The sequence below is a fragment of the Glycine max genome, chromosome 18, assembly GCF_000004515.6.
Source record: "Glycine max cultivar Williams 82 chromosome 18, Glycine_max_v4.0, whole genome shotgun sequence".
Taxonomy (NCBI): Eukaryota; Viridiplantae; Streptophyta; class Magnoliopsida; order Fabales; family Fabaceae; genus Glycine; species Glycine max.
The window spans coordinates 12,494,276-12,508,334 of NC_038254.2; the positions used below are offsets into that span (position 1 = coordinate 12,494,276).

The following is a 14,059-nucleotide window of genomic DNA, read 5'->3' on the forward strand; positions in this document are numbered from 1 at the left end:
TTGGCAGTGTAGTCTATCCTTAATTTCTTTATCGTATGATTGGAATATTCTAGTAGTAATTTCAGCACTTAATGTTGTAATTTTCAAAGAACCTCCTTAATGGCAAGCAAAGAACCTGATCTAATAAGTTTGACATCATTCTTTTTCACGTGAAAAATTGTCACAGTGATTTCAGCACTTAATGTTGTAATTTTCAATTAATATCAATTTTTTAAAAGTGAATACTCTTGCAACATTCCCTTTTCTTCAATATTTTCAGCACCAATTCCTTAAACTCAATCTTTCCAGGTTTCTGGCCCTAAACCAACGCATGATCTTAATGGGTTAGCCTGGTGTACTTGGTTGGGTGGAGTTGATCCCTTTTTCTTCAACAACACACTTCTTTCCTCATCATAAGCATAATCACTAGAAGTTACTGCTCTGTTAGTAGTTTCAACTAACAAATGGAAAAGTTATGTTTATAATTGAACTCTGCTAATCTTAGTTGTCAGGTTGCATGTCACAATGATATTCTCATTTTAATTCCCAGTATTGTTAAAAGGACTTATTAGGTGATGCCAGTGTTATAATTCTAATTCCCAAATTCATCAAAAACAAGATTTTTTATCCTTTTTTTTTTATCTTTTATGTCCTTTAAAACAACACAAATTAAGAACATCTAGATTAGTACTATTACAGACTTTTAGGTTAAAGACTCAACAAAATTCTTTGTTATCCTGAAAACATTTAAGTCCTTATAGGTTATGTCCAAGCTTTCAGATCATATTGCTTCACTCCACTTCCTTGAAACCAATGTCTTCAAATCATCCAAGAGAGAAATATTATAGTCCTGTTGGCAAACAAATCTTGAAACTCACCAGAAGCTATTTTGTCTATTAAGATTTCCACAGAAGAAGAGATAAGTGCATCTCTCCCACCATACTAAGGCCACTCCTTCTCTAGTTTTCCAAATTGTATCAGAACTCCGACGTTCATCCTAAATGCAACATTAGTACATGAAACAGAGGGAGCACTGTGGTTGTGACTTGTGAGAAATTGAAATATTATAGTTCTTAATTCAGGTCATTCTTGTAATTTCAATTTGTTATAAACATGTGAACCTCTTTTGTTTTGTTCACAAATATTTACTCGCCAAAAATATGGTGATGGTTGTATTAGCCAAAAGAAAGAGAATTATTTTGCATGATATTATAGAAGTTTAACAATCTTGGTCAAGTTGAGAACGTAAAAAAGAGAATTATATTGCAAGATATTATGGAAGTTTCATGTCCATCAATTGTGCAGTCAAGTGAAGAATCTGCTTGTCATCTTATAGGTTTTCTTGTTTCTTTTCTTCCTCTATATGGAAATATTATTACTACTGGTTGGGAGCTCAAGTAGTCATGCATCAACACTACAAAAATTCACCAAGGTCTGGTAGGTTGTGTGGTTTGCATTAATTTCGTATATATGACTTCAAAAAAGCAATGTTGCCTTCACTACTGAGTTTGCAAATGCTGAAAACATGTTGAATATAAGTCATGATCATGGTTAGATGCCAAGGTAAAAGGATTTTCACTTTCATATTATGAATGGTCAATCAATCCAATATACTCTTAATTAAAAGCTATGCAGGAATTATGCAGTTGTATATAAGTTTGGGTATCCCTTGTATCTCTAATTAATATTTTGCTGATGAAAACATCTCTAATATATTTTGTCTTTATTGATTTTTTTAAAAAAAAATTAACGTTCAGAATCGTTACCTAAAAGTTTCCGGAGAGAAGAATCCAACACTATCTTTAATTTACATGCAAAAATGGAAGCTCCTACCAATAGTTATTAGAAAAAGAAGAAGCTCTCAGTTTTTCTTGAGAAAGAGAGAAGAAAAGATTAAAAAAAAAAGGAGCTTATGCATGGAATCAAAATGGAAACTAAAATAAAGTGGATTCAATATGGAAACCGCGCCTATGGAAAGCAAACGGAAAAGAGATGGCTTTACTTTTGCATGTGGTGTTTGAGCTGTGTGGTGGACCAAAAAGACTTGCCCAAATAAGTAAGTGAATTGAGCTAAGGACTAAGGAGGAATTTCTCATTGAAAGGAAAAGAAGGACTTGCCTTGGGACACGCTGTTTGCTGAAGATTTTAATTTGTCTTGTTCCATTTGTGGTGGAACCAGTAGCAACGGTTCTGCTTTATATATATATATATATATATATATATATATATATATATATATATATATATATATATATATAAAGTAAAAATAAATTTAGAGAAATTTTTATTTTTAGGTTTATTTTTTAAAATATTTATACACAAGTTATATATGCAAAAATTTAAAGGATTTTTAAAAATAGTTAATGAGTACTCCTACTACTTATTAAGAGAAATCTACAATTTTATTCTTATAATTTCGAAATATTTGGAACGTTGTATTTCATTTTTAAAATAAACAGAATAATTCTTTCATAATTTATTCATCATATATCGTTCATAGCTAATCCATGACAGATTAGGCATTAGCTAATGATTAGGTATGGGAAAATTACTTTATGCAATTTTAGAGTATTGAAATTTAAATACACATTTTTTAATCTTAAAGCTATTTACCATGCCTATCAAATTATTTTATTATGTTTGCAATTAAAAATTAAAACCATTTACATTTTATCAAGAAGTTTATAATTAACTTAGTTATTTTATATATTGTATTTTAACTAATTAATTCAGAACGATCGTTCTATGAAGAAACATAAAGACTTGCCGGACCTTCTCATATATTTTTTTGGTAAAGAGACCTTCGCATATTTTAACCGATTGACATCGTTTTCTTAATTAAAATCACTGAAAAAATATGCCTTATATTTCTTCTGCGTGTGTTTGCAAAGAAAGTTTAGCAGAGTTGAGTGCACCGCAACATTAATTTTTAAGAAAAATGATGTTGTTTTTTATAATTTTTTTAAAATATTTTGTCTGTTTTTTGTAATATTACCAAAATCTACAAATTAAAAAACATACCAATTCAGACATTTTTACAGTACAAATTAAATTTGTATATCACTATTGAATAATTATTATCAATTATAAGAAATAGTTAAAGAAAATAATAATATCAATACTTAAAATCATCTATATCTGAATGTAATTAAACATAATTCTACAATTGTTAAATTCTTTGAACATCTAGTGTTTCATTTTTAACTCTGAGATAACATCTTGCCCAATGTGAATTTCGTTTATCCTCTGTAGTTCCAATGGCCTTGAATTAGTCAAATATTGCATGATATAATAAAAACATAACTTAATTAGTATAAATAATAACAAGAATAACAAATGAATTAGTTTTGAAGTAAACAATTATTATTTCTCAATTATCCTTGAAACCTCTTGGGACTATCATTGACATCCAATGGATCACATAATAGCTGCATTCAATGCTTCCCCTTTGCTTATTACACTAAATTCTATGAGATATTCAAAGTTAACCAAAAAATTAGTGTACACAATAATAAAATGTAATTTTAAGACATCAAACATTGTTTAAATTACTTACTTTAATCCGAATCCATTTAACAGTAGTCTTGGATTTACTATCTTGACTATCGTTGGATCCTATCAAAGCACTAGTTAAGAGAAACATGCATGCATAATGTACCATTAAAATATTGATGTCAAATACTAATGATAAAATAAATGTATTACAAAATATAACTGACCTGTTAATAATTCTCTTCAAGTAGTTTCGAGTTTATTATGCAAGAAAGAGAATCATTGATCCTCTTAGCACCCATAATCTACTTTGGATAAACAAATAAAATGCAAGCATAGTTCAAGGAGAGGAAGAAACCTACATTGACAAGTGACAACTTTAACACTCCCAATTGTACAGTGTACACATGATCAGCATATATGTAAAATAGTAACTTGGTGCCTTAATGGGGCCACTTGAATTTAGATGAAGCTAGTTGTACATTTGAGCATAATGGTGAATGCAATTGTTGTGTGAATAGTATTATTCCTTTTAGAATAACCACTAACAAATGGAAAATTTCTTTAGGAAAAGGATAATGTATAGTAGCTTGTGCATTTGACCAATTGAAAATGATCATTTGTCTAATGTTTTCAAAGCTGGATTCCACGAAGTAAATTTTGTCAAGCCAACTAAATCTACTAACTGATACATTCACAAACTGACAAAAATCGTTTTCAAAGTTATGCACCATGCTTATCTCACTACAAAAAAAAAAGTATTTCCGATAATCAAAATCCGTCGGTAATTCAAAATTTCAGACGAATAATGGTTATAGAAAATTTTAACTAATGAATTTTTTGCTATCGTTTGGAAATTTCTGACTGATATTTCTGTCAGAAATAATCTTCCAAAAATCCTATTTTATAAAGAATTTATTATTTCAATTGTTTTTCTTTTATATCATTTATCATTGATAATTTAGCAATTATTTTTTGTATTTATATTATTTACCATAAAATATACTAGCATGGTTGAACAATGGCAACAAATCCTCATGGAACTTTAACCTTAAAGCATGTAGCAACTGTAAATATTAGAAAATGATATTTGGCTCTTGGTTATTATGCAAAATCAATATGAGGCTGAGGTTGAAATAGAAGCTGTGAATGTGCATTCATTGAACGGGAATATTTTTGAATTAGATGTTGAAGTTACGATGCATTTGATATCTGATTCAAAAATCACAATAGCAGCCCCTTATTAAGTTGTAAGATGAATAAATGAGTAGATAATGATGGAATGTGATGTTATGTAGATAAATAAGATGCATCTGTTTTTAAAATTATGCAGAAAAAAGTTTGAGAAAATATAATGTTTTAGTTGATTGTAGTCATATTTAGTTGGAAGGAACTTGCATATAATTGAAGAGGTCAAAAAGTAAATGAAAGAGAAAGAGCATTTAACCGTATAACATGTTAGCTCAAAAATCAAATTAATTCTAGTGAATATATATTCCACTATTGTTAATGTGATGGATGAGTACAGTCTAGTGGATTTCAAACTAAAGCCAATATTTTACCGTCCAATCCATTAATCCTATCAAACATAGAAAACCATTTGATGCATCAGAAAATTAACTTAATAAAATCAATATATACATATATATATATGTACAAATCAATATACTTGAATGCAGTATATATATATATATATATATACAATGTATTTTAAATAAATATATAACAAATTATAATAAATTAAGGTATATAAATACACATTTTATAACATGAGAACTCAATTTTCATAAATACAAATCTTTTTTGCGACTACAAACTCAAGAAATAAAATTATAATATGCATCGAAAAAACTGAACCAAAAATGAGAATCAAAAGTATTGCACAACATGAGTAACAAAATGAGTGACAACATAGTCAGAAAGAGTTTTAAGCCTATAAAATGAAACATTTCTGAATCTAACTTTGCAACAAAAGCATAAAAAAAAAACAAAAGCAAGAAGAAAAAAGAAATAAACTTACCAAAGGGGGATTTCAAACCCTAACAATAGATAGAATGGGGATTTCATCTAATAAAAAGCTCTTACCTGTTCTAAGATCAGAAAAAACAACCCTAAAACCCAACTTTTTTAAAAAAAAAAATTCAAAACTGAAAAGAAGTTGCCATAGTATTTAACCAAAATTGCACTCAATGGGTAATGTCGAACCTTAATCTTAGTTGTTGTAGGAATGAAACAAAAATTCTTTGGTCTGTGCTTTCTCCTCAAACAGTAGCACCATTTTTTAGTGTTCTTCAATCTATGCTTTAGGGAAAGGAATAAAAAAGGAAGAAAAAAAACAGGAAGGAAAGAAGAGATGGAGGGAGTGAGAGATGGAAGGAGAACAGAGATGGAGTGAGCGAGAGATGGAAGGAGAAGTGTATAGGGATTTCTGAATTTTGAATTTTGAGTCTTTTCTTCACTAAAAGTCTTTTTCTCCAACCCCAAAACAACCCAAAGTAACAAGGTTTACCTCACTTCTAAATTGCAATGACAATTGAAATGATGTCGGTGGTGTCGGCACGATGGCATGGGCTCAGAGCGAAGGCACGACAATGTCGCTCATAGGACAGCACAACAGAGGCGTGAGAGGTGCACTGATATCAAGTTGAAAACATGAGTGAGAGAGGGCTAGGGTTGGGGCCTTGTTGTTTGGGTATAATTTAAAATTCCGACAGATCTGATTCCTTTGGTAAAATTTGTCAAAAAGATATTAAATATATACTTTGCGAAGGAAAATTTGTAATTGGTAAATACTGTCGAATTTTTTTTAATTTTCGACGGAATCTAATCCTTCGAAAAATTTCGTGGGAAATTCAAATATTTCTGACAGAATCAATTCCATGGGAAATATTCTGTAGGAAATATCTTTTATTTGTAGTATCTAGGAGCTTCTTCCATGCAACTAATATAATATTTATATCAATGATATGTGTCCAAGTAAAATGAAGGGGTAGAAACTAAAAACCTATTAGGTAACATTTATAGTTTGTGAAGCAATCCAATACCTTCCAAACTAAATTCTTATATGCCTCAAATGGCAAAGTTCCTTGGATACTTCAAGATAGACTTGCCATAACAATATGATACCAATACATTTTTATTGTACAACTGGAACACAGTGGACAATGATATTTGAAAAAGACTTGATGAGCATTCTATCTCTTGAACTTATATCACGAAATTTTTCAATAGATTCATGTATTTGTATTGGACACTGGCTCTACGCACAAGATTTTTTTTTTTCTTGGGTGGTCCTTTAAAAACATTGGCATATATTGTTGTAAAAAAATTTACACCCTAACATTCATTAATCAATCTCTTTTCCTCCCAAATCTTCATTCACCAGACAAAATGGGTTGTCACGATAGCAAGGAGAAAAAATCAAAGACAAAATTTACTACTTCCTATGGATTAGCAGCCATTGGTAGTGGTAGTGGCAGTTGCAGTGTTTGTGGTGGTTACAACCAATCTTATCAAACTCGAGAGTTTACGTAAACTCATGAGAGTTCCAAAGACTCGACTTGTAGATTCAACTCGTAGACTCGTAAGTGTCCACTTCATATAAAAATAATTACAAAATATCTATAAATAACATACCAATTAAACATTTCAACAATATAATAAAGCAAAATAGTAAACATAAATTTCACAATACTTAAATAACCAAGTCTAGTAATGCATCATTACTAGATAATAACTTGCAAATGTTATAGTAGTGATAGATCATTCTCATCGAAGGTTTGATGTTATTAGAAAACATGGGTTTGATGTTATTAAAGGTGAGAATTTTTTATTCGAGAACAACACACTAAATGAAGATATGTTGAACACTAAACAAACATAAAACAACCTAAAATGACTTACATTTTGGTCTAATTTTTTTAACTTGTTGACTCGTTAACTTGTGGTAAACTCGAGAGTCCACCAAGTTTACTTAGAGTTTATAGAGTCTACTAAAAAAAGAAAGTTTACACACGAGTCAACTTGCAAAGGGCAAATGGACTCATAAACTCAAAAGAGTTAGCGAGTTAACTTCAGAGTTTGATAACCATGGTTACAATACTATTCAGCCATCATCACCTACTACTAATCGGGTTTAACAATCAGCACAGCCACAATCACAGACTAAAGAAAACCGAAAAGCTTCTCTTATAGTGCATAAAGTAGCAACAAAAACTCAACCGTAGAAAGTAGAATAAACAAGAGTAGGTACCTGACAGGAGACGTGATAGAGAGTGAGAGTGAGATTGGGGACTTGAAGTGTTGCCACGTAGAGAGCGAGAGTTAGACTGAGGAGTCGTTGTGCCTTCGTCGAGAGTCATAGTGAGAGCAAGAACGAGAACGAGAGCGAGAGTGAGAGTGAGAGATGAGGGTTGGAATGGTTCAAAGTGAGCACGAAAAGAAGGGGAGACAGATTCAATAAAAGAAAAAACACAATGTTGGTTAACCGACGTTAACATCAGTTCGTTAATATCGATTTTTTCAAAAGTCTATGTTAACGAACTCATGTTATTTACGAATATGCCATCGCATTTTTGTTGACATCGATTTTAACAAATCGATGTTAATGTAGCAATATTAAAACCATTCTTTCTAGTAGTGAACCTTACAACATTGCACCAATTCTATTGGATGTCGGTATTCAAATTAGAGATTTGAATTTTTACCCTTTGAAAATATAAAAGTGGTCCATTATTAAAGTAAGAAAAAATAATTTCTAAAATAAGATAATTCATTTCTTTTACCATTCAATACATGTTTGATTAATATAATTTTTCATTTTTAATAAAATACAAAATAAAACAGTCCAATCAAGCATATTAATTTTGTGGAAACTTAGTACAATCGCAAATGCAGTTATTCTAGGATTATTAGGGAAATAGAGCACATCACCACCGGATGCACACTATTAGCTATGGGGATAATTATCTCCACAAGAATTTTATTTTCTTTTTTAAATATATTTAAGAATTTGTCTGCATAAAAAAAAAAAGCCGTGTCCCCATAATATATATATATATATATATATATATATATATATATATATATATATATATATATATATATATATATATTATATTTCAATAATGAATAAAGAAAATTATAAGATAAAAAAGAGAATATGTTGATATTAATTTTACCATTTTATTATTTTAAGTTTTGCTATTACCACACCTCTAGTACTAAATACGTAGTAAGTCATTGACTTAAAAATATATCTTGACACGACTCCAAATAGATAAAGAAAAAAAAAATTATCACCACTTGTTGCTATTCCTTGGATCAATTAGGGTCTCTCGTTTTTTAAAAATGGTTGAATATAATTCTTTACTTTTAAAAGGTTTATTTAGATCTTTTATTTTATAAAATGGATTCAATTTAGTCTTATTATTCTTTCATTTGCTCTAAAAGTTTTAATAAGTATAACCTAAATTAGTTTTAAATAAAACCAAATTAAACCCATTTTAAAAAATAAACTACCTAATTGAACATTTTAAAAGTAAAATATGTAATTGAATTGTTAAAAAAAAAATTATCTAATTGAACATGCAAATAATAAAAGTAACAAATTAAACTAGCAAAATAAATTAGAGGAAGAAAATAATTGCCATTTTATTATAAATTATTTTGTTGCCCCCATAAGTAAAATTTCTGGATCCGCCAATGCTCTCCACTAACTTTGATAAACCCATTTTCCATTTGTTATATGTTTTCTGTAGACTCTTTTGAAAACACAATGAATGATAGCAACTCTAAACTCCTAAATCCTTAGTTTCCTTGGCGTGTAAGAATTAACATTTCTTCACATCACAGTTTGAAAGACTCTGTTCGCACAAAAAAAACAAAGAGAAATGCAATCCGATGTGTGAACTTTCATCTCAAGTTTGATCTTTTAGTTTATCACCAAAAGAAAAAGGAACTCAGTAAAAAAAGTAGCAGCACTATATATAAAATAACAAAAGAAGTAGCGGCACTACATCACACTCCGTTCCCTTCTTTTTCTTTATTGCTTGCATTCTCCTTTACCTCTGCTACCAGAGGAATTCCGAAAACCTCTCTGTCAATTAAGGTATCAATCTTTTTGACTCCTTCTTCTATCCCAGTACAAAAAGATGGTAACTTTAGCTTCCTTCACTCTTCACTCAAACCCCAGTGCCTGTGGTGCTTTCTGAGTGGTGAAGGAGAAAAAGAAGAAAATTGAGGAAGAAACCTTAACAAACCTTGTTGCATTGGTTGTGTTTGTGGTGATAGGACCCTGGCCAGCACCAATGGCACAAAGGGTCCTCTTTGAGATTGATAAGCAGCCATCAAAGAGGGTGAGGGCCCCTGCTAGCTAGCAATGTGTTTATGTGTTACATTATTTATCTAATGTTAGTTTATTGCGTGGATTAGCACTAATCAATGATCAGTAATTATTCTTTTAGTTATAAAAAATATTATTTATGGTCAATAGTTATTATTATGACAATTGATGAATATTGTATTGGCCTTGTGTTTTGAATATCTCGTTATGGGTTGGGTAATTTAATTGATGTCCAGCGAGAGGTTGCCGCTGACGAATATTATTTACAGTTAGTGAATGGTGACAAATCACCCGTGAATCAAGGTACACAATCTCTCTCTCATATTCCCGCTGTAATACGACGGTTACTTGATCGTAACCCGAATAGACGGTTAATGAATGCTGACAAATCACCCATACCCGTGGATCAAGGTACACAATCTCTCTCTCTCTCATATTGAGATTTATAAGTTGTGATTTGTATGTACATAATATGTTTTTCGACATTCTAAAATTGCTTTAAATTCTTCAATGTGGACTTGGGAAAGGGGAATTTATTGATAGAGAGCTTTGTGCAGCAAGGAAATCTGTAAAATATTATTGATGATTATTGAATATAAGGTTGCATACACACTATTTTATATCCAGCTTAACAAACTTAGTAACTAACTTCATTCTAACTAATTACCAACTAGTCTAACTACCCTCTAACTGAAGTAACTAACTCCATTTCTTCATACAACTTTAATACCCCCTCAAGTTGGAGAGTAAATGTTAATGAGTCCCAACTTGTGGATAAAGGAAGAGAAAGTTAGAAGCATTAAGGGCTTTGTGAAGACATCAACAACTTAGTGTTGAGATTTCACATGAACAAGCTTAAGGATGTTGGACTGCACTAACTCACGAATGAAGTGATAATCAATATCAATGTGTTTAGATTGCTCATGATTAGCTGGATTGGATGCTAGATCAATTGCAAATTTGCTATCACAGAAAAGCATGGCATATGGGATGGTAATCTCAAAGTGTAGTAGCAATCGTCTTAGCCAAATTACTTCACTAGAGACTGAGGAGAGAGCCCGATATTCTGCCTCTGCTGAAGATTTAGACACAGTGGATTGCTTTTTTTATTTCCATGATATTAAAGCATCTCCTAGAAACACACAGGAACCAGATTTCGATCTGCGTGTGTCCAAACATCCTCCCCAATCAGCATCAGCATAGGCAGATAAGTTAAAGGAGTTACTTGCTGGAAAATGGAGACCCTGACCTGGAGTGCCCTTGATATATTGTAGGAGATGATGCACAACATCTAGATGAGGTGTCCTTGGATGCTGAATGTACTGGCTTAGCTTGTTAACAACAAATGTAATATCCGGCCTTGAAATAGTTAGGTACATGAGGCGACCAAGTAAATGCCTATACATTGAGGGATCGGGCAGTTAATCACCACTGAGCATGTTGAGCTTTAAATTTGGATCCATTGGAAGGGAGGATGGTTTGCAGCAAAGAAAACCAGTATCCTCTAACAGAGAAAGGGCATATTTTCACTGAGTCAAGACAACGCCCTTTCTAGACTTTGCAACTTCTAGGCCTAGAAAATATTGTAAGGAACCAAGGATCTTTAGTATGAACAAAGCTTGAAGCTTGGCCTGAATAGAATGAACACATGTAGCACTTGGGCCAGCAAGCAAAATGTCATCTACATAGACCAACAGAACAACCAGGGAAGCACCTTTGTCAATGGTAAAAAGAGAATAGTCATTCTTTGATTGAGAGAAACCATTAGCAATTAATGTTGTTGAGAGTTTACAAAACCATTGTCTAGAAGCTTGTCTAAGGCCATAAATGGATTTGTTGAGCCTGCAAACAAGATTTTTATCAACTGAAGTGTACCCTTTTGGAAGTTCCATATAAACTTCCTCAAATAGACCACCATTCAAGAAGGCATTATCCATATCAAGTTGTAAGATTGGCCAGTTTTTAGCAGTTGCAACAGCCAAAAGGACTCTAACTGATGTAAGTTTAGCAACTGGAGAGAAAGTATAAAAAAAATCAATACCAACTTGTTGTGTGTAACCCTTAGCTACCAATCTAGCTTTGTGGCGATCCATAGTGCCATCAGGTTTGAATTTCACTTTGTACACCCACCTGTAGCTAATGCATTGTTTACCAATTGGAAGAGGAACCAAAGTCCATGTGTTATTGGATTCCAAAGCTTTGATCTCAGCTGTCATGGCTTGGCGCCACTCTGGAAAAGGAGCAGCTTGATAATAAAATTATGGCTCATAGATGGTGGAAACCTGAGGAAGTCCTTATAAGGAGAGTTGAGATGAACCAAAGAGCAATGATCTTGTATAGGGTGAGATTTCTGTCAAGGTTGAGGTCTAATGTAATCAAGAAGATAAGGTGGAGGGTTTGATGTTCTAATGGATCTTCTCAAAGAAGGAGAAGGCAAAGCAGATGAGGCATTAATGCTAGTATTGACTGCAGAATCAGATAATTGAATAGACAGGTTATTTGTGGCATGAGAAATATTGGGTTCAATGATTCTAGGTTGAATGGTTGAGGACATAGATTCAAGAATAGGTAGGGAAACAACTAGGTCACTAAGGAAATTATGTTCTTGAGATGTATTTGGTAAAGTTTGAAAAGGGAAAATGTTCTCATGAAAAACTAGATCCCTTGAAACATAAAATTTTCTAGTCTGCAGGTTATACAGCCTGTACCCCTTGATTCCTTGTGGATAACCAATAAACACAAAAGGGACTGCTCTTGGGGAGAATTTATTCCTCTCAGAATTCAAAGTAGCTGCAAAGGCAAGGCAACCAAAAGATCTCAAAATTGAATAATCAGGTGCAGAACAATAAAGAACTTGGTATGGAGTATTTTGTTTCAGCAATGGTGAAGGCAATTTGTTGATAAGGAAAGCAACAGTAACCACACACTCTCCCCAAAAGGTTATAGGCACCTTGGACTGAAAAAATAATGCTCTAGCAACATTAAGTAAATGTTGATGCTTCCATTCAACAACAAAATTTTGTTGAGGTCTTTCAACACAAGAAAACTGATGTAAGGTGCCTTGAGATGCTAGGAAATCTGTAAGAGCTAACTCCTGAGCATTATCTGATCTTAGACATTTGATTGAAGCTGCAAATTGAGTCTTGACCATTGCAAAAAACTTCATGATTACAGTTGATGCTTCAGATATATGTTTGAGCAGAAAAATCCATGTAAATCGTGAACAGTCATCCACAATTGTTAAGAAGTATTGATAGTTAGCATAAGTTGAATGCTTATAAGGTCCCCAAATGTCACAATGAATCAAGTCAAAGGGCTGAGCAGAAACATGATTAACAGAAGGTAAAGATAGTCTATGAAACTTAGCAATAGGACACACATAACAACTTTTGGTGGAGAACTCATTAGGTAAGGCAAAAGGAATTTTATTACTCAATATTTTTAAAACATTGTCTGATACATGGCCAAATCGGTTATGCCAATTAATGGCTTGAATACAAGTGCTGGAAACAACATTTATACAGGAATTATGATAAAAAAACATTGCAAGTGGAATGAGTATCCTTGAGGTTCAAGACATAAAGTCCATGAAGGAGATCCCCTCTACCAATCTTCTTGCAATGAGGCATTTCCTGTATGACAAATTGGTTGGAAGAAAAACAAACAGAATAAGATGAATTGGTAAGGAGGGCACTGACTGAAAGGACATTAAATGTAAAGTTGGGAATGAAAGACACATTATGGAGAGTTAGAGAAGGAGATAAATGCACAGTGCCAACTGCAATGACTGGGACAACTGCATTATTAGGTAATTTAACAATTTGATTTGAGACATAGTGATAGGAATCAAAGAGATCAATGGCACAAACAATGTGAGTGCTTGCACCCGAATCAACAATCCAAGAATTTTGAGGAAACTTAGTTAAAGAAGCAGACAAGACCATACTAGTGTTAGAAGATCCAATATCGGGAGTAACAACATTTGAAGTGTGTGCTTGAAGCAAACTCATGAGTTGGCTATATTGCTGAGCAGTGAGATGAAAGTCAGGAACAAAAGTGGATGTTGAGACTTGATTCACTGTTTTGCTTTTAGTATTAGAAGAAGAAGGTTTATTCTTCTTGTAATTGGGAGGAAAACCATGTAACTTGAAACACTTATCTTGAGTATGGCCAAGTCGAACACAATGTGCACAGAGAGGTCGATTTCTGGAAGTAGCACTAACCTTGTGATCAAACTGATATCTA

General features: G+C 32.3%; 1 protein-coding gene across 5 annotated transcripts in view; it reads left to right on the forward strand.

Moving 5' to 3' along the window:
• The first annotated feature begins 9,488 nt into the window (after nucleotides 1–9,488).
• LOC100813410 (callose synthase 7) overlaps nucleotides 9,489–14,059 on the forward strand; it is an 84,544-nt gene continuing 79,973 nt past the window's right edge. For 2 of the 5 annotated variants that reach the window (XM_041012352.1, XM_041012354.1), the window contains exons 1-2: nucleotides 9,489–9,827; nucleotides 10,051–10,225. In XM_041012352.1, coding sequence (XP_040868286.1) covers nucleotides 9,780–9,827; nucleotides 10,051–10,225 — 223 coding nt within the window. In that variant the 5' untranslated portion in view covers nucleotides 9,489–9,779. Of the gene's footprint in view, nucleotides 9,828–10,050; nucleotides 10,226–14,059 lie in introns of those variants that run through there. The other 3 variants (XM_014770963.2, XM_041012353.1, XM_014770964.2) reach the window with 2 other exon arrangements.